The sequence below is a fragment of the Olea europaea genome, chromosome 14, assembly GCF_002742605.1.
Source record: "Olea europaea var. sylvestris chromosome 14, O_europaea_v1, whole genome shotgun sequence".
Lineage (NCBI taxonomy): Eukaryota > Viridiplantae > Streptophyta > Magnoliopsida > Lamiales > Oleaceae > Olea > Olea europaea.
This window is the reverse complement of record NC_036250.1, coordinates 337,465-357,297: the sequence shown is the minus strand read 5'-3', so window position 1 is coordinate 357,297 and position 19,833 is coordinate 337,465. Positions and strand designations below refer to the sequence as shown.

The 19,833-nt window shown below is 32.5% G+C and overlaps 1 protein-coding gene across 1 annotated transcript; it reads left to right on the top strand.

The window, feature by feature from the left end:
• The first annotated feature begins 6,030 nt into the window (after nucleotides 1-6,030).
• LOC111409687 (S-adenosylmethionine carrier 1, chloroplastic/mitochondrial-like) lies at nucleotides 6,031-11,637 on the top strand. The gene is made up of 13 exons (XM_023039702.1): nucleotides 6,031-6,123; nucleotides 6,671-6,778; nucleotides 7,080-7,162; nucleotides 8,023-8,099; nucleotides 8,405-8,515; nucleotides 8,573-8,664; nucleotides 8,762-8,816; nucleotides 9,069-9,146; nucleotides 9,264-9,302; nucleotides 10,368-10,450; nucleotides 10,596-10,732; nucleotides 10,876-10,956; nucleotides 11,483-11,637. Exons 1-13 carry the CDS (start codon nucleotides 6,069-6,071, stop codon nucleotides 11,612-11,614), a joined length of 1,131 nt encoding a protein of 376 aa, XP_022895470.1. The 5' UTR covers nucleotides 6,031-6,068; the 3' UTR covers nucleotides 11,615-11,637.
• The last annotated feature ends 8,196 nt before the right edge of the window (nucleotides 11,638-19,833 follow it).

Below are 19,833 nucleotides of genomic sequence, written 5' to 3'. Positions count from 1 at the left end.
TTTCATCGAAAACAAGCATAAGACATCAAATCATTGGCTCAACTATCAAGGCACAATCATTACCATTGGACCTCGGCTTCCTCTTCATTCCACAACAAGCCTCGCAGGTTCGGTTTCTCAACCACCTCGGCTTCCTTCCTCTTCATTCCACAACAAGCCTCGCAGGTTTGGTTCCTCAACCACCTCGGCTTCCTTCATCTTCATTCAACAAGCCTCGCAGGGTCAGTTCCTCAACCACCTCGGTTTGCTCTTCAAAAGTTCAACATCTCGCCTACTTCATCGCTCACCTACAGCAACACTTCTCTAACTCCAACCATGATATAAATATCTATACTTGGACTTGGGAGACTATTATTTGGGGTTCAAAAAATTCTTCCAAATTTTTAATTCACTAAAGTCCATGCATTACATAAATGAATATACTTGGACTTGGGGGACTATTGTTGCATGTTGTCACACCTAGCCAACCTACCTGGATGATGGGCCACTCATGGCGATCCACGTGGCATTCTTGTCGAGGTGGCACACAATGCCGAGGTGGGTCTATCCGATCACACCTGGCGAACCTACCTGGACAATGGGCCACTCATGGTGATCCACGTGGCATTCTTGCCGAGGTGGCACACAATGCCGAGGTGGGTCTATCCGAACTGCTTAGAGCCGAAGGCCATCTACCGAGACTCCCTTTTGTCCGAGGCCTACTGATCGAAGCCAGGCTGCAGGAACCTGTTGAGAGCAGCTGAGGCTCTCAAGTGGAAGTATCATGACAAATGACTGAATCCCCGAAACTGATGCGCGAGCCTCTGAACCACAAAGAAACATCCTCCATGGTCACTTCTCTCAAGAGATCGCCTGCACAGATCTTATTCGAATGATTGATGGAACGTTTGTCATAAGAATGAAGGTTAAGTCTTGTCACTAGCATGGAGGCCCTGCGCAAGCAATAAATGCGCCGTAAGCTAGCAAGTCAAGCCTCATACCTAGGAAAAGATGTTTGAACTAAAGAGATGAGACGACGTACCACTTCATCCAAGGGCTCCCATTTCATATGTACTACTATAAATACTTCCTTGTGTGATATCAAAAGACTAATGCAAGAATCAATACAAAGAACTACATTTTACTCAACTCTCTCATTTTACTTGCAATACACAAATCGAGTATATACATATTTACACATACATTTATGAACACCGGTTGGTAATTATTGTACAATCGGATTACGAACAACACGCCGGATTCCGAACGTCATTGTCCCGCGTCGTTGGGCTACTCCCGCGCCCTTTGTACCGCTCATTTTAGACCGTCCATGTGTCTTTGCGTGTTAGACATTCGTCCACGCAAGCGCGGGTGGGACCGACATCTGTTGGAGCACTGTTTGGGGTCAACAAAAAAAATTGAGGTTAATCGATCGATTCTCAATATTAACCAGCCAGTTCTTGGCTTGCTCAGCGGTTTAGAAGTCTTTGATTGTTTTATTTAAAGCTCAGTTAGCTTTCGATAATACCATAGAAACCGAACACTAATCCAATTTTATTAACATAGCTTAAGTTGAAATTTCAAACACGTGAAATTTTAGGAATGCAAACTTAATCTTCATAAAGTTATGCACGCGATACTAACATGAAAATTTGTGCAAATATATTGAACAGTTGGGGATTAATTGGCTAAAGATGCTATTGGTATATCAATTATTCACAGTTTTTTTCATAGCGCGCGCACACACATGCAAGTGTGTGGACCTTCATGAGACAACTGTGAAAAAGCTGTCAAACAAATACTGTACAAACAGTAATTTTCTTAATTGGCTCCTTTGTCAATATTTGGAGATCGACTTGGTAATTATGCCCTTGTTCGAATCACATTCTTCTAAAAATTCATTTTTTTTTTCAAAATTCATTTTTAACCATACATTCTTCAATAAAATAATATTACACACAAATTCAAAAATTTTCCTTAATTTTTAACCATACATTTTTCATTAATTTACTATTCAAAATGCATTCTTTCCTCCCAAGATGGGGCTCAAACATGTGTGTGTGTGTGTGTGTGTGTGTGTGTGAGCTATATTATTTTGAAAGAATATATTTTGGAATAATAGATTGATGGAAAAAGTGTAGCTAAAAAAAAAGATAAAAATTTTTAGATTTATGTGTAATATTATTTTACTAAAAAAAATGTGTGATTGAAATAATTTCAAATTATTGTTTAAAAATATTTTTTTTGAAAGAACGTGGCTCAAATACTTTTGCTTATAATTTCTAGAAAGTATAATTTCCTGCCACACTCTCTTCTCTGGCTATCTACTCTCTCTATAGCGATATGCATATGTGTGTGGGGAATTTAAATAAATGTCACTAAAATTGAAAATGCACAAAAAAATTTCATTTGCACCAATTTCTTCCAAAAATGTCATTTTTTTTTTGCGAAATGTCCATTTTATCCCTTGTAATACATTTTTAGGAGCAATAAATGCTTGATTTGAATTCAATTAATGGTATGATGTAATGATTTGTTTTATTTATTTTAAACATTTAAGATATTCATATTATATTGTATAATATTTTTTATTGTTAAAAAAAAGGGGGTGAAAACTTGAAAAAAAAAAAAAAAAAAAAACACACGAACACCTATGAATACAAACCCTATCTTCTTCTTCACCATCTTCATTCCATCATCAGCAAGTAAAAGCTAATGATCAATCTCAAAAGTGAACTAATAGAAAAATTATCTTTTCATGTCAAAGTTTACTACTTTAAATGTTTAATACAACAAAGTCATAATTAATTGAACCTTTTTAATCTCTTATTCATTGATGTATTTTATTTTTGATATATCTTTTAAAGGAAAAAATATCAACATCCTCTAGAAAATGCGAATAATTCCATATTTAATAAAACACTGAGTTATTTCTTCTTTATTTGTGAGAAGATTTTGTGATGTTGTAGTTGAGAATTGATCTTCATCATTAATGTTTTCTATAATTTCTTCTAAACAATGAAACACATGTTTTTAAGCTTTTCCTAAAATTATAGCAATTTGACTGTCGACCAGTATCTTCGAAACCGTCGGGTTAGACGTTTTAACTGTCGAATAGGACATTTAGTAATTATCGGGATAGACAATTTAATTGTCGATTTCGACACCTGAAAGCTGTTGTCACTCTTTCTCTTTTTGATACTACATGGATCTACATGTCGACATATGGAATGTACAGAACATGTCAAAAAATTTAAATTGCTGATTCTTTGAAAACATATAAAAGGCCTTCCAACTCTATGTTTATTCAAAATAATTCAACCTACTGCTTCAAAACCTTCTACCACAATCCGCTCAAAATAATAATTTTAATCCCCACCAACTAAATTGTAGTTTGTAAATTGTAAATAGTAGACTCAAGTGACGCATAAATGATAAACATCGGTAATATTAAATAGTATTGCCACGGAGAACAAAAGGAAGATAACAAATACCAAAATTGGATTGAAATACTTTTAACATTTTCACGGTTGGAGTGGTTATTGAACTTTTAGAAAAAAAGTCAGCAAAATAATCTCTTTTTCGTTATCGTTATTGCTTCTCATGCTTATAAATCGACTATTTGACTAAAGCGTACATACCTGTCGTAACATCTCAACTTACGATGTTCCCCAACACATTATCAACTTATATTATTATTTTCACCTTACATTGTCATAATCACAATCCATTATCGTTCACAGATAGGCAAACACATGTTCAACTTCACAAGCAAAATATGTAGCCATAGACAACATACTGCATTACAATTTGACAGTTCATCTGTCGTTCCCAACATATTGTTCTATCATTCTTGACACTTGGACCGGAGTACAAAAAATATACTGCACCGGAAAAGGCATAAAGGACATGCTCGTGCTGATTTTTTGGTAAAAACGTTACCAAATTCATTATAAAACAAATTATAGTGTACATAATCATTCATTATTTTCAAAATCCATGCATTTGCTATGCACTAACCCTGCACTGTTGATCTTAGTTATCGCATTACAACATTCAAACTAAGAAATAGCAGACCAACTTCTAGCACATGGATAATATTGGCAACATCTTTGGCGTATGCAAAGGTACAATTTTTTCAACTACCATCCAACAGCAAGACGTTTAATAATGGACTTCGGCCAAAAGGTTGAATGACAGTATCCCACTTTCCAAGAAACAACCGAACAAATATAGGCCCGTAGTCCTGACGCAGCACACTTTGTAACGATTCATTTTCTCCCTCGACAGTGCAATGTCATGCTTCAGGCTACCATTCCCTGTATACATGGCATGCCGACACGCATCATCGGAAGGAGCTCACGTTCCTGCAACGATTGTTTCACATTATGCCATAAATTAGCCCCAACAAGATAGAAATACAAAGTCAATGAATAAAATGCATACACCATGTATTACAAAATTTGCAAGGACATTTTAGCACTTTTTCCCCTAATGTACACAAGTGTTTCTCGGAATCGGTCACAAATCCTCCATAGCCACATACATTTCATGCAGTGTTTCATTCACTAGGTTGTAATAGAGCTCTACATTATCAACATGTGACTCTTAAATCATATATTTGAATGCCAACTATTGGATGAGCTGGGTAGAGTACTGTATGTCAATACCTCAGCCAGGAAGTCGAGGCAGGAGTTTCGGAAGTCCTCACACTGTTGGCTGTCGAAGGTCTTTATGACCGTCTTCACATACTTCAAGTTTCTTCGTTGAGAAATGTGAGCCACAACCTGGCATTTTCCGAAGCGAGAAATTCAAACTCCATTTCTCCTACAAGGTACAGCGAGAAAAACACTAATTAGATCACGATGAAATATAGAAATGTAACACATAATGTATCAAACTCATGCCTGTAGTATGGTGAACTGTCAAGAAAAACTGACATCAACATTCGATATGGACAGTTCATCTATCAATACTGACTGTTAATCTCGACATATGCTTGAGGTTCTATCATCTGTCGAGATTGGCAGAGTTGAACTGTCGGGAACGACAGTTCAAGCAGCCTGCATAGTTCAACAATCTGTTATACTTCTTCAGGACCCTACATTCAAATATAATCACTTCCTTCACAATGAAGCTATTTGTTATCATTCCTAGGGTGCATAGAATCAATTGAAGCATAGCTCCATAAAATAAAATAAAAAACTGTACTATTTAATAAATAAATAAAAGATTTGATGACTTCTTTATGCTAGCTATTTTCAAGTTTCTACTCGCTCTAATATTACATAGAAAGAAGAGCATAATAACACATCCAAGTGAAGCCTTGACTACTTACAATTATATATTTATCATATTTCCATTTTGCCACATTAGTTTTGCCGTTTGAAATTAAAGAAAACAAATATAAGCAACCTTATCTTTTAGACGCTACAATTAACCAAAGATTGATTCAAATCCAGCAAAAGAAGCTAATAAAATTCACAAAATTAACATTCTAGAACTCCCCATAGCTTACCAAACATTGAACGGTCTCGGTGGCTAAAATAAGGTTGTCATGATTTAAAAAAAAAAAAAAAAACACTAAGAAGCATCAGCACCACCATGCCGCTAACCACCGCCAGAAGCGACTTTTGCAATATTCTTCTTCTTCTTCTTATATATAGGCATTTCTGAGTTTGAGCTTCAAATCCTTTAATCGTCCAAAGAGATGTATTTAAGTGATGAGAGAAAGATGAAAAAGCAATAATACGAATGGTATATATATATATTAAATAGTGAGGTGAGCATTGGATGTGATGTTTTAAAATTTTTTGTACTATTTTTCCATCTTATCAATTCAATTTTTAATGAAGATCATGTAGGGTATTTGAATTATTTAGATGAGCAATAATATCCAAAATTTTTCAAAATTAACAATCTTGCAAAAACATAAAAAGAAAAAAAAAAGTGATATTTTTGTAAAATTAAAGTCAAAAATTGACTATTTTGGTAATTTTCCACTATATTTATTTATTTGGTTTTTATTTAAATTTTCCTGGTTTTGTACATTTACGTGAATGCGCGTTTATTAGATTTTAGGAGCTTCGATGGGTCCGTTTACATTAGCTGTTGATGTAAAGAGCTCTTCTTCAGTCCCTTCAGGTAATCAAATTTCTTGAATTTATCATATTTATAGGCGCAATATCCAAAATCAAATAGACCAGATATTTTTTTTATTTTTTATTTTTGGTAAATTATCTATCTGTTGAAATTGTTGTTAGTTGGGATTAGCTGAGAATGCTGAAATGAATTTTTATGAATTACCCAAAAGAAGCTTATTCATTTAAAATTTTTTATTTTAAATGTAATACCAATGCCTGTGTGATTGACTCCGAGTTTTAAGTTTCTCTAATGTTATAAATTTTGATGAATTGTGTTAATTTTAAATCAAAACAAAATTGAGTTATTGTGTGTGCAAATATGTTGGTATGCATGTATAGCTAGCTATGCGTGTGTGAAGAAGATAGGGCACTAGGCTGCCATATGGATTTTATTCCCTTGCGGATGGTTTTAATTTTTTAGCAATTGAACGTTTAGTTGAAGAATGTTTAGTGCACGACAGAGTTACTTCTTACTATTTTTTGAGATTTAATGTGGAATAGGTAGATTTTTCTTTCTTCTTGTTTAGGCAGGTGATTTGGTTTTGCAGATACATCTAAGCAGAAAATCCATAACCTTCAATTGGCACCGAAGAAGTTTTTTGCCGCAGTCAGTGCTGGAGATGAGAAACCATTTGATTTTTTCCGTACATTTTTTGGTATACACAAATCCAATACTGAGTACTTGCTATTATTATTTCTGAAACTGTATGTGATACACAACGTTGTGAATGTAATAGAGCAAGCAAGATCTTTTGTGTTGCAGCACCTCATAAATCTTCATGATTAAGCATAATTCTATTCAACAATAGTTATTCTGACATTTTAGTCAAGCACCCCCTCACCCTCTCATAGTGGGTGTAACCCCTAACTTTGATTTAACAATTCATATTCTGCAATGTGAAGAAGTAATCTGGCATTTGAATCTTTCGAGCTTTTAATTCTAAAGTAACATTGCAGAGGGTGTAATAGCAGGCGGCACAGCTGGAGTTGTTGTTGAAACAGTCTTATATCCAATTGATACAATAAAAACCCGGCTGCAGGTAGGTCCGTTTCGCTCATATGTTAACTAGACATTCAAAATGATTTGTTTTGATCCATGTTCTCATCTTACCTGATAAAAAATAGATTCAGGTCAGATGAGAATTTCCAAACTGTTAACTACTAGTCATAGCTGAAAGAATATTAGCTTCGCTATGAATAAACATGATGTCCAATCAATAGCATCTTTAGATTGCAACCATTAGTTGCTTTTGTAGACACTCACTCCATCCTATAATTTGAGAAACCACCGTTTATTTATAATGTTATGACCGGACTTGCTTTTATTTCATATTTTATGCGATATAAAAAGTTTGAATTTTGACAAAAAATTCTTTCTTTGGTACATTGAAAGTGGAGAGGGGTTACATAATTGGCATCTCTATTGAGCCTTGATTTTCCTTTGTTCTCCATTTTCTTTCCTTTAAGAGATACTATGTTAATTTGAAAATCATCATTGGGGGCATGTCCTTGCTTTAAGATTAAGTTTGTGATTGTGTTTGTCCTGTACTTCATTTATAAGCTTGTCAGTCTTTTCTTCTTTTACTTTCTCCCTATTGAACATTGCTTATAAATAATAGCTTTTGGAGGACATTTAACACTGCAGATAATAAATGTCTGAAAGCTCGCATGATTAGGGAACATGTTATGTATTGATGTAAACTGAATGTTATTTCTAGTTACAGAATGACTAAATGTTTAAAAAAATGTAAAAAAATTTCCCCCTTCCTAGCAAACTCTCCCCCGTAAACAGAAATGGTGATGAAGGAAACATGATATATGCAGAATTCAATTAAGTATATTGCTTTTGTCAGCATGCTTAAGCCTATAACTTAATTCAAATCAATTAGTTCTTTCGCAGGCAGCTCAAGGTGGAGGAAAAATAGTTCTTAAAGGGCTGTATTCTGGGCTTGCTGGAAATATTGCTGGAGTCTTACCGTAAGTACATAATAAACTGGTTTTCTTGTAGAGCTATCATTTGCTCCATAGTCAAATATTTAGCCGCCATTTTTCAAACTTCACAAATTGCTGCCGAGGGCCTATGTACCCATCATGTGGTTGTCATTAGAAACTGCATGTCATGACTCTGATTTTTCCCTTCTCAAACATGTATATCATTCATAAAACTTTTTTCCTCTTTGTTTATCTGGAATTTAGTCTGAAGAGTAAATAAAATACATAACTGTTTCTTAAATTCAATATATAATGGTTGGTAGGTTGGTTATTAATTTCTCTAATGACAGGGCCTCCGGCATTTTTGTTGGTGTTTATGAACCCACAAAGCAGAAATTGTTGAAGACTTTTCCTGATAAATTGAGTGCTGTGGCTCATCTGGTGAGATTTTCTTCTCACTAACAAACTAGTGTAATTATTTAGTAGATCTTTTAACATTGCATTTGTTTGTTAATTAGTTCGTCATACTTTTCAAAGCCATTTCAGATTGATCCCATCTCCCTCCCCGCTTCCTCTGGAAAACCCATGAAGCATGGACAATTCTGCTCGGGTAGTGTGGACACTTGAGGATATGTGTTCAACAAGCCCCATTCTGTGTTGGATCTTGATATATTTTCTTAATTTCTGATGCTCGGGGAATACTTCAGGGACAATTCTTGGGCAAACGTCTCGCATGCTAAATGCTGTGTCTTATAATAAAAAGTATAAAAATAAAGATATGATCTATAATAGAAAATTTATAAAATATAAATCCGACGTGTCGTGTCATGATTTTTTTGAAAGTCAAATGTCGGTGCTTCTGTTTCCGAGTCCAAGTCCAAGTCCGAGTCATTGCTTCTTAATAGAAAACAAATGTAGATAGAACGATGGACTTAAGGATAAGATCCCTGTTGATTCCCGAAAATTGTTGTCCTTGGGGTTCGGAAATCTTCTATATTTTGCTTCCTAAGCTAGGTATTGTGAATTGTCCCTTCACTCCATCCTCCTGCAGAATATTAGTTTTGGGACTGAGATTTCTTTGATGGATCACATGTACGTCATCCAACAACAAAATTGTGAAACAGCTGATAGGATGTCCATCTATCTCCTACATATAAGTAAAGACTAAAGTAGAAAGTGCATGTTGATTATCGCTATCCTTTATGATAGGTTTGCCTCTCTAAGTAGGACGGAATATCTACGTGACAGGTTATAGACTCTGATATATCATACATAACAATAGCTGGTTGTTGGACTGTAAGTCTATGTTAAGATGTTTTATAGTTATATCATTGTATTAGTATGATAAGTTAATGTCAACTGAGCAGAGTCCAGAGAATTCATTAAATAATATACAATATAGTGAAATAATCCATGGAAACCTAGCTGTGATATTCTGCATTTACAGTCGTATGTATCATAGTTTTTATTAGAAGGCATGCAAGATACATCCAATAGTATGGAGACCATCAGTATAAATTCTGAAGGAGTTTCTTTCCAAGATATGTTTATCTGACTCAAAATTCACACATCTTTCAGAAATTTTCGGCCGTGTTGGTATCTAATTTGTCCACTTCTTTTCTTTATTTATTTCAACCAACTAGAATGTTTTAAATCCCATTATTTGGTGCCGAACTTCAATGTAACATGAGACAAAACATGAACGGAAATGGAAAGGAAGATGTGATGAAGCAACACTGGAAAACAAAACTTGTCCTACCATAATGTTGAGCACTCAAAATGAATCAATGGAGAACGAGAAATGTTAAATTGTATTCCTATATGATTTATCTTGCATGGAACTGGTAATCATGTGAGTTTTTGGACAGGAAAACATATATTTAGCCTTTTTAGGATTGTTTGAACTCTAGGGTTTTTGTTTTTCAAATGGCTTATGACGACATATTTTTGGAAATTAGAAGTTTCTCTTTTCCTGCTTAATTATCCATTTCTGGGGAATAACATTTCTTTCCTTTTCATTATCAAGGAATGGTAGCTTTTTTAGCTGGTTCTATTTTGTAAAGGTCAATCAAGAAGGTAAAATGGGGTGGCTGACATCAATTAAGAACATTCGCTTCCTCCCCTCTGCTTTCATCTTTTGAAAATATAGCTTTTTGTTATAAAGATCAACTAAAATTGGTAAGGTAGCAAACTGCAAATAAGAGCTTTGCCTCTGTAACAAACTAAAAATATTTGACCTGTTTCAAATATATAATCAATTTTAAGTAAAATTTGAGCTCATTAAACATATATTACTTAAACAAATGTTAGCAGTGTGCATATAAATGCATCACTACCTAGAAGAAGAGAAGTTCCAAGCCCTCTCATGATCTTTTGTTTCCGGTTCTTCTCCAGCTGTAATTGTTATTTCTGTCTTGCTCTAGCCATAGATTTTAGGCTCATATAATCCACAACTGTGATTCCCCTTTTTGCTTCAATTTCAACAACGTCCCGTCGGAGTTCAAGTCAGATATAAAATTTAAAATGAATTTGGGCTATGAGCAGTGGAAACCACTGCATGTATTCGGCTATTTACCGTACTCTTGTGCTGCTTACTTTTCATTTCTTCTTTGGTAGGTGCTGTAACTGGAGCTCTCACGACACCCCTAGATGTGATTAAGACTAGATTAATGATTCAGGTATGGCGAATTCGACTCATCTCTTCCATCTCTTGGTCTTTTTTGTACTGTCTCTCTTTGTGAAGGAATCGATACACAATAGATGCATTTAGCCTTCATATATAAGCTGGCTGGCATAATTATTACCTCAAGTATCTATGCAGGGATCAACCAACCAATATAAAGGTATCTTTGATTGTGTCCAGACTGTCGTCAGAGAAGAAGGGCCTCGGGCTCTCTTAAAGGTAGGAGTTACTCTTGTTTCTTCATAAATAAACAGTTTGGTAGAAGAATTTTTTCTTTTGGTCCGTCCCTTTCCACCTGTTAGCGACATCTATTTATGCATTCCTTTCCATGGAATATGAAGCAAAATTTTTGTTCTTGTTTCCTACTCTTTCTACGTTGTTGGGATTTGGGAGCCATGCAAGAAGGCATTGCCAGACTGAGGAGGTATAAATAGTATCAAACTGTGATCACAAATCTTCAAATGCCAGAGAAATAGTTATATCTGGTCTAGAAGTGTAGGAGTGGGTGGCACGACACTGTCCAGCCCAGCTCATGTTGTGTTGGGACTAAAAGTTTTGGTCCATGGCCGGCATAGACCTATATTTGGGATAAAAATAGAATGACATTGCACTCCCTGCTAAAGGTTTTTGGTTAGCATACTTGTAGCAATATGTGGTTCACAAGGAAATCCTTTTTTCTTATTTCAGTAGCTCTATCTTGATAACCGATAATTTATGAATATCAAAATTCACTGTTTTACTGTAGGGCATTGGACCGAGAGTTTTGTGGATAGGCATTGGTGGTTCGGTATTCTTTGGCGTCCTAGAAAGCACAAAGAGATTCCTAGCGGAGAGGCGCCCTAATAGTCATCCGGAATCTAACTCAAAGCAGGAATAGATACTTCTAAATATTCCTAGGGGCTTGTTTGAACTCTAGGGTTTTTGTTTTTCAAATGGCTTATGACGACATATTTTTGGAAATTAGAAGTTTCTCTTTTCCTGCTTAGTTATCCATTTCTGGGGAATAACATTTCTTTCCTTTTCATTATCAAGGAATGGTAGCTTTTTTAGCTGGTTCTATTTTGTAAAGGTCAATCAAGAAGGTAAAATGGGGTGGCTGACATCAATTAAGAACATTCGCTTCCTCCCGTCTGCTTTCATCTTTTGAAAATATAGCTTTTTGTTATAAAGATCAACTAAAATTGGTAAGGTAGCAAACTGCAAATAAGAGCTTTGCCTCTGTAACAAACTAAAAATATTTGACCTGTTTCAAATATATAATCAATTTTAAGTAAAATTTGAGCTCATTAAACATATATTACTTAAACAAATGTTAGCAGTGTGCATATAAATGCATCACTACCTAGAAGAAGAGAAGTTCCAAGCCCTCTCATGATCTTTTGTTTCCGGTTCTTCTCCAGCTGTAATTGTTATTTCTGTCTTGCTCTAGCCATAGATTTTAGGCTCATATAATCCACAACTGTGATTCCCCTTTTTGCTTCAATTTCAACAACGTCCCGTCGGAGTTCAAGTCAGATATAAAATTTAAAATGAATTTGGGCTATGAGCAGTGGAAACCACTGCATGTATTCGGCTATTTACCGTACTCTTGTGCTGCTTACTTTTCATTTCTTCTTTGGTAGGTGCTGTAACTGGAGCTCTCACGACACCCCTAGATGTGATTAAGACTAGATTAATGATTCAGGTATGGCGAATTTGACTCATCTCTTCCATCTCTTGGTCTTTTTTGTACTGTCTCTCTTTGTGAAGGAATCGATACCGATTATACGAGTAGTGGGTTTCAACTCAAATCCTCAACGTTCCAGGCTGTCCTGAATTTGGTATTTGGATGTTTCAGTTAAACTTACATCCCACGAATTATTTCATTCTAAATATTCTTTTCGTAAGATAACTCAATATGAAGGGAAAAGAGTGTTTCACGGGTTAGAATTAGAAAAAAGAGATATATAGTCCATTCAATTTCACATAAGCATGACACGAAGAGAATAAAATGATAGCAAATGTTTTGGGCGTATGTTTCATTGTCAAAACTTATTATAACTCTGAGTAATCATTATGTTAGAAAAATAACTCAAATGACTTGTAATGGCAAACATGGAATCATAACTTGTGACTTTGATGCATAATCATGGCCCCTTTGACGCTTCTAATTTTTTTCAGAAGAGCGTTTTGAAGAAATTATTTTAGATCAACTTTCTTTAAAAAATTCTTTGATCAAACAAAATACTTCTAGAAATTATTCAAATATGTTTAAAAATAATTTTTGACTTAACTTTTAATTTTTCAAAAGCTCCGTCAGACGAGCCCTCAGTCTCTTTACTTGGGTCCCGCATAGAATTTTCATGACAATCTTGCTATGTAGTTAGAGTCAATGACAGAAAAGCATTTTCAAACTACATTTGGCAGTTTTTCATTGGAGAACGGGAAAAAAATCATAAAAACAATTAATCATAGGCTGTCACATCATTCTTTTTTTCCCCTGTTTCTTTTCCTATTTGTTTAGCATTATTCTTTCTATGATCCTCCTAATTATGCCTTAAACCAAAAATTTAATGAGTTCTGATTTTGTTAATAATCCAATCATTTGCTAGCATTTTCAATTGTAGGGTGTTAATTATTTGTAACATTATAAAAGAAAGTGTAAGAGAAACCTCTGTTTAAAAGCGTTAATTCTAAAACGTGTCCGAAATAATGGATTGTCAATAGTGTGTGAGCCAGGGTGAAAATTGATTGCTAGATTTGTCCGGATGGGAGTCTACCTAAGCAGTGACATAATGCTCACCTAAGCGTCTCCGTATATGTAATTATAAGTTCCCGCAAATAATTCATGCGCAAGTTTAGGAATTTTTTATAATAAGTAGACATAAATAAAAAAGTATAAACGCATAATATTTATAAATTTAAAAAAATATGTGAATAAAAATAGGATACCACTATTTACATTCACATTCATGTGTGTCTAAATTTTTAATTTTATGTAACATCCACATTCAGCCAGATCCAAGAGATAATTATATTACATTTTTAATCTTATGTAAATTTACCTAAATAGATATATATAAAATTAAATAAAAATATATCGTTTTGCCCATGTTTTCTTCTATTTATTTCATTTTTGTTCTAAACAAGGGCAACATGATCTTTTAATACAAAGTTTGAATTTTAACGATCAAATTAATACTTTTCGTTACTCAAGAATCTAATCTCATAGGGTGGAGAGTCAGAATCTTACTTCAAAATGTTGGAGAACCATTTTCGCACTACTTGAAAGGTTGGATAGTCCAATCCTAATATTTTCAAACATGAAAGAGTCTCAATTGACCGATTATACGAGTAGTGGGTTTCAACTCAAGTCCTCAATGTTCCAGGCTGTCCTGAATTTGGTATTTGGATGTTTCGGTTAAACTTACATCCCACGAATTATTTCATTCTAAATATTCTTTTCGTAAGATAACTCAATATGAAGGGAAAAGAGTGTTTCACGGGTTAGAATTAGAAAAAAGAGATATATAGTCCATTCAATTTCACATAAGCATGACACGAAGAGAATAAAATGATAGCAAATGTTTTGGGCGTATGTTTCATTGTCAAAACTTATTATAACTCTGATTAATCATTATGTTTTTTATTTATAGTTCTTTCATGACATAAAAAATGGAATCTTTTTTTTTTTTTTTTAAGTATTGATTTGACAGATAAATGTATACGAAAAATTTCGAAATAAGCTTTGACACATGTCTAAATATTCTTAAATTACAAAAAAATAAATTAAAATTAAAATTACCAACCAAAACACAAAAATAAAATTTCTTAGCTTATATATCCAAAATAATAATAATTAATATATAATTTGAGGAGGGGGATTTGTTCAGTTGAGTGAGCCGTGTACTCTTGAGAAAATCGTATAAATCAATTAAAAAGATTCGCTAACCTTTATAACTAAATATTAAAGTATCGACATGACAATATAGGAAAAAAAGTAAGAACCAATTTAAATGTTGATAGTGATGGGATGAATATATTGATTTTTTAAAAATTTTGAAACTATATTATGGATGTATTTATAGTGTGATGTATATATAAAACTTGTATGGATGCATAATGTTCAAATAAATGCATTTAATAAGGACAATATTAAAATTTGATGTGAATAAAAATAGTAATTTTTTAAAATCTTAATAGAGATGTATATGGAGTATGATGAATATATAAAAACTATGAATATAAATAACGGCACTCTAAATATATATTAAATTATTCTACTTGTACAGATAATTGTACAAGTAAAATTACAGACGTGCCAAACTATTGTAAATGTAGCAGTCCTCAATATGGTTGATGAAAAATATTATAAATTACACACTTGTCAAACAGTTAAAATTAAAAGTAATACATTTGGTACTCTTAGGCCATTTTCAATGATGGCACCAAAACACCAAATTGCATCAAGTAATGGTACAAAATTACTCCAATACAATATCAAACTTTACACTATTTTAATGTAAAATGGTGCAAAGTCATTTTTACCATTTATTTTCATTTCCCAAATAATTTGATTAAGGGTATTTGTGTCATTTGTGTTATATATTTTTTTAATACAATGAATTATTATTATTATTATTATTATTATTATTATTATTATTATTATTATTTGCATTTAAAATAAATTTTAAATGTGAAAAATATTAATTAATGAATTAAATAAATATATGAATATGAAAAAAAAATTAAAATATAATAAACACAATTATTTAAAGTTCACATGAAATATATTAAACAACGACATATATATATTAATCTAATTTTATTTTAAAAAATGATAGACAAATCAAGGATAAAGAAGCTCACATTACACTTCGAAATGCATTAATCGATCATTTGTGAGAAAAATATACGAATTTCGAGAATTAAATTACAATGATATCTCGACTTCGTAATATCAAAATTTGAAATGGATTGCAATATTTTTTAATGGCATGATTTAATATTTTCATTTTTTTAGTGTTTTTACTAATTGTACTATTTTTTTTATATTTATTAATGAATTTAATCTTTTCCTTAATTTAACATAATTATTTATTTAGTAATTTATGATAAATAAAATAATATTTCTAATAAATAAATTACTAAGAAGAAAAAATAGAAGAAAAATGGTTAAACATTGTTCATTTGATGTAATGGTTGGAAATGAATTTTAGTTCAAAAATGCTATTTGTACATCATTTTTTTATATCAATTTTCACACTCCCTCACAAAGGAGGGATCCACAATTAAAAAAATCGTGGACCCCACCCACTTGCGTGTGTGTGCTATAAAAAAAGGTGTGGAAAAAAATGTACGTGTAGAATGGTTGATTTTAGTTTGGTACAAAATAGTGCAAATATTGGCGTAGGGCTAGAGATGGCATTAATACCCATTTGGCCCCTATTTTGTAAAAAATAATGTTTATCTTAAATTCATTTTTAACCACTCATTTCATGTAACCAACAATTTTTATCAACTCTTTAACCACACATTTTATCAATTTTTATCAAAATCATTTAAAAATCTAATTTATTTATTTTTATTTAAATCAAACTGGGGCTAATCCGCACGAAATTTTTTACATTTTGCTTCTGTCAATATTGAAATGTTCAATCTAAGTATAAGAATTGAGAATACATCTTAAAATGTAAACATAATAAGTGGAGTAGACTAATCCCTCGCGAGATCTTTATCTACTTCAAATTTAATCGAAGCAAGTACACTCCCAACACCAAGATGTATGATATTATATTAAGAGTTATTCCGCTTGTAATAACTACCAAAATTTATATAGACGCTTGTTGGTAGCACTTGTATGGTTGCCTTTTTCATTTTTTTTTCTTTTTGCCCAGCCTCAGTGATAAAATGCCACATCACCTTGTAAATTTCTCGACAATGTTTTATCTATATACCAGGCAAGGTTTTTACATAAAAGATATTATTAGCTTATCGTAATAAGGTTTGATTATTACCAATAACACAAAATTGATGGAGAAATATAGCACTTGTTTGAGCTCCGTTCTTTTGAAAAAATTCATTTTTCAACAGTGTTTTGACATCATTTCATCCACACATTCTTTAATAAAATAATATTACACGTAAATTCAAAATTTTTGTTTATTTTTTAACCACACATTTTTTATTAATACACTATTTAAAAATTCATTCTTTCCAAAAAAAGGGGCTCAAACAAGGGCATAAATGCAATGACGGGGGAAAGCCCAAAATTAAAAAAAAAAAAAATCATTATTAAAAAATGAAATTACTTTTTTGTCATGGCTAGTGTCATGCAATCAATATCATGGGGCCCATAATTTTTTGCTAAATGAAGTTAGCATAGATTAATGTGTACAATTGAAGAGATCATAACAATATTATTTTGTAGGTTTTGTATTGGAAGTCGAGAGATAGATAGGTACAAGTGGAGAGTGAGAAAATAATCTAATTAATTAAGCAAAAGTAGAATGGAAAGTTAAGTAGCTTTTTTCTTGGCAATAAGTCAAATAGGCCCATCAATCATAATGATATCTTCACCGCCGAATACAAATATGTAGATTTGCAAACAAGATTTCATCATCATCGTTCTAGATTTCTTCATTTTTTGGGGCAAAAGAAAAACTAAAAATTTGTCACAAGATAATTGTATATTCATCGTGTTTGATACTTCGATACATATTAATTTCATCCAATGATAATTTTTTTTAGGTTTATGCTCTACTTCGAATAAAGATCCGTCCGATTTTGACCCTTTTTATAGGTAGAACTACTAATAAACGGTTTAAACTTGATCTTTATTCATTCCTTCATATGTTGTGCTCTTTAGCACCTCTAGCAGACCTCAAATAATTCAATCTCCTTCAACGGATCTAGGTTCGAGTGTTCTTTCTAAAAATTACAATTTCTACTTTTGTTTATCAATACTGTCAAAAAAATATAAAATACATATGAACGTGCATACACATATTATATCAACTCTATCCAATTGAATAAAGGGTCAAATGATATCATCCTACAACGGGATTGACAAACAATGAAAGGCATCACGAAATGAAAAACTATTTGTGATTATATTAAAATAAATATTTTTTGAAAGAAAAAATGTAGTTTTTTTTCATCATGATCTATGCTTTAAGGGCATCCTAAAATTCTACCAATGAAGATCCATGAAAGATTACAATTGAGTGCAGATTTTGGTTTATGCAAATTCAACTCACATCACAAATTTATTAAGGTAAAAAACAAAAATCTTTGAGAGTCTCCTACTGTTCATGAGTATTTTTGACCTCATAAGCCATGGATATATTCCATGTTTTTTGAGGTTAAATGGGGCCACATAGTACATTACAAAATTGTTAATTAATCTTAAATAAAGTCCATAGTACATTACTGTTATACAAATATAGAATAATATATATATTTTTTATTACAATAAGAATATAAACAAAACAAAGAATGAAAAACTCTAGAAATATATGAATCATTGAAAATAATATAAATCTGCAAATCGAGTCCTGTGTATACACGATTTCCTTAAAATAGAGTTGCACCTCACCATAAGTGCCTTGAGGTTAGTCTGAACGTCTGTCTTTCAAAATATTACGAAAGAACTGATAGAATCCAAGCACTTCAATTTCTATTATGACAAAATAAATTTGTGTTAGAACAGCCCACCAAGACTTAGATGGAAATGAAAATTTTCTTAAAACTGAAATTGAAAATATGTCGAAGAATAAATCGAAAATTATGCAGAAGAGTATTGTAATTTTTTCCAATGTTGAACGTTGGAAAACAAGCTCAATTATGAACTTGGCCCCTATGAATAGTGAGTAAATTTGTTCATTAACTCAATATTATAATGACAATAACTATTGGAGTTTCAACAGTTTCAAAATCTAAAAAGTTGGAGAAAGTGTTGGTACGTTCGGTTCGACATTCGTATACGTACACAAGTTTAAGGCTCGATGTACAATTTTGGTCCTTTATTTGCGTTTTCTGCATACACGCATGGAGAGAGCCTCTATGATCACATCATTCTAAAGTGTAACAATATATAAAGTGGTTATTACTTTCATCAACTTCCTATGTGGGATAAATTTAAATATAATTTCCCCTCCAACATAAACTTTTCTCAAAATGGTCTACATTGAACTCCAATTTCTCATTTAGGTGTTTATTATTTTTGGCAGGTAAACATATTATTTTGATGTTCTTACGGAGGAGAACACCGATAAACTCTTATATTTCAAATTGAACCAACGAGTCCCATCTAAAATTGTGCCAAAAGTAAGATTAACGAAGCAATTTTTCTACCACATCACAATACTGTCAATTAATCATAAAAAAAGTCGATACAATAGTGCATGCACAGTTTTTCTCTTAACTTTTATTTTCCTTTTTACATAGTGCTATATTCAGTGAACCTCAATTATTACTTTCTCTTAGCTCCGTTTGGTAGCAATTTTTCATGTCGTTATTTTTAACTTCTTCACTTTAATGAGATCCATTTTTTTTTAACGGTCAAAAAATTAATTCTCATAAGTTTGACCCAAGAAAATTAATCATCACCCAAAAAAACATGTAGGAGTCGCTTGAACAGCGAACTAGAGGCATACTAGCGAAAATGCGGCAACTCTCTTCCTGATTCATAATTTTGATTTCTTCAAATCCACTTTAAACAAAAAAAAAAACAATTACGTTTTTCAAAACCCCTTTAAAAAAAAAAAAAAAAAAAAAAAAAACTCCAATACCCACTAGAATTTTGGTTAAACTACAATAAATCTCCACTCTTAACCAAATTTCAATACAATGAATTCCTAAACACATCTCTAAATAAACATCGCTCATCCTCTTCCACACAAGTCCTAAAGTATTAAATCAATGACAAACACCAAGTTCAAGCAATGCTCAAAATGCTCAAACAAGTGAGACCTATTTTTCTCTCTAACGATCAAAAAATTAATTCTCATAATCACTTTCAAATAGGTCTTAGAGTCTTGGTACAACAAAGTATAAAGTGAGTCGTGCTGAGCCAATAAAATCACATTTTCTCTTATTTGTATGTCTGCAATAGTT

What these genes read in the sequence shown, in the direction of transcription:
- LOC111409687 (XM_023039702.1), top strand. Translation starts at nt 6,069, where the DNA reads ATGGGTCCGTTTACATTAGCTGTTGATGTAAAGAGCTCTTCTTCAGTC. An exon ending in CAATAAAAACCCGGCTGCAG is followed by an intron (nt 7,163 to 8,022) that starts GTAGGTCCGTTT and finishes GTTCTTTCGCAG; the next exon opens with GCAGCTCAAGGTGGAGGAAA. An exon ending in TTTCCGGTTCTTCTCCAGCT is followed by an intron (nt 10,451 to 10,595) that starts GTAATTGTTATT and finishes TTGGGCTATGAG; the next exon opens with CAGTGGAAACCACTGCATGT.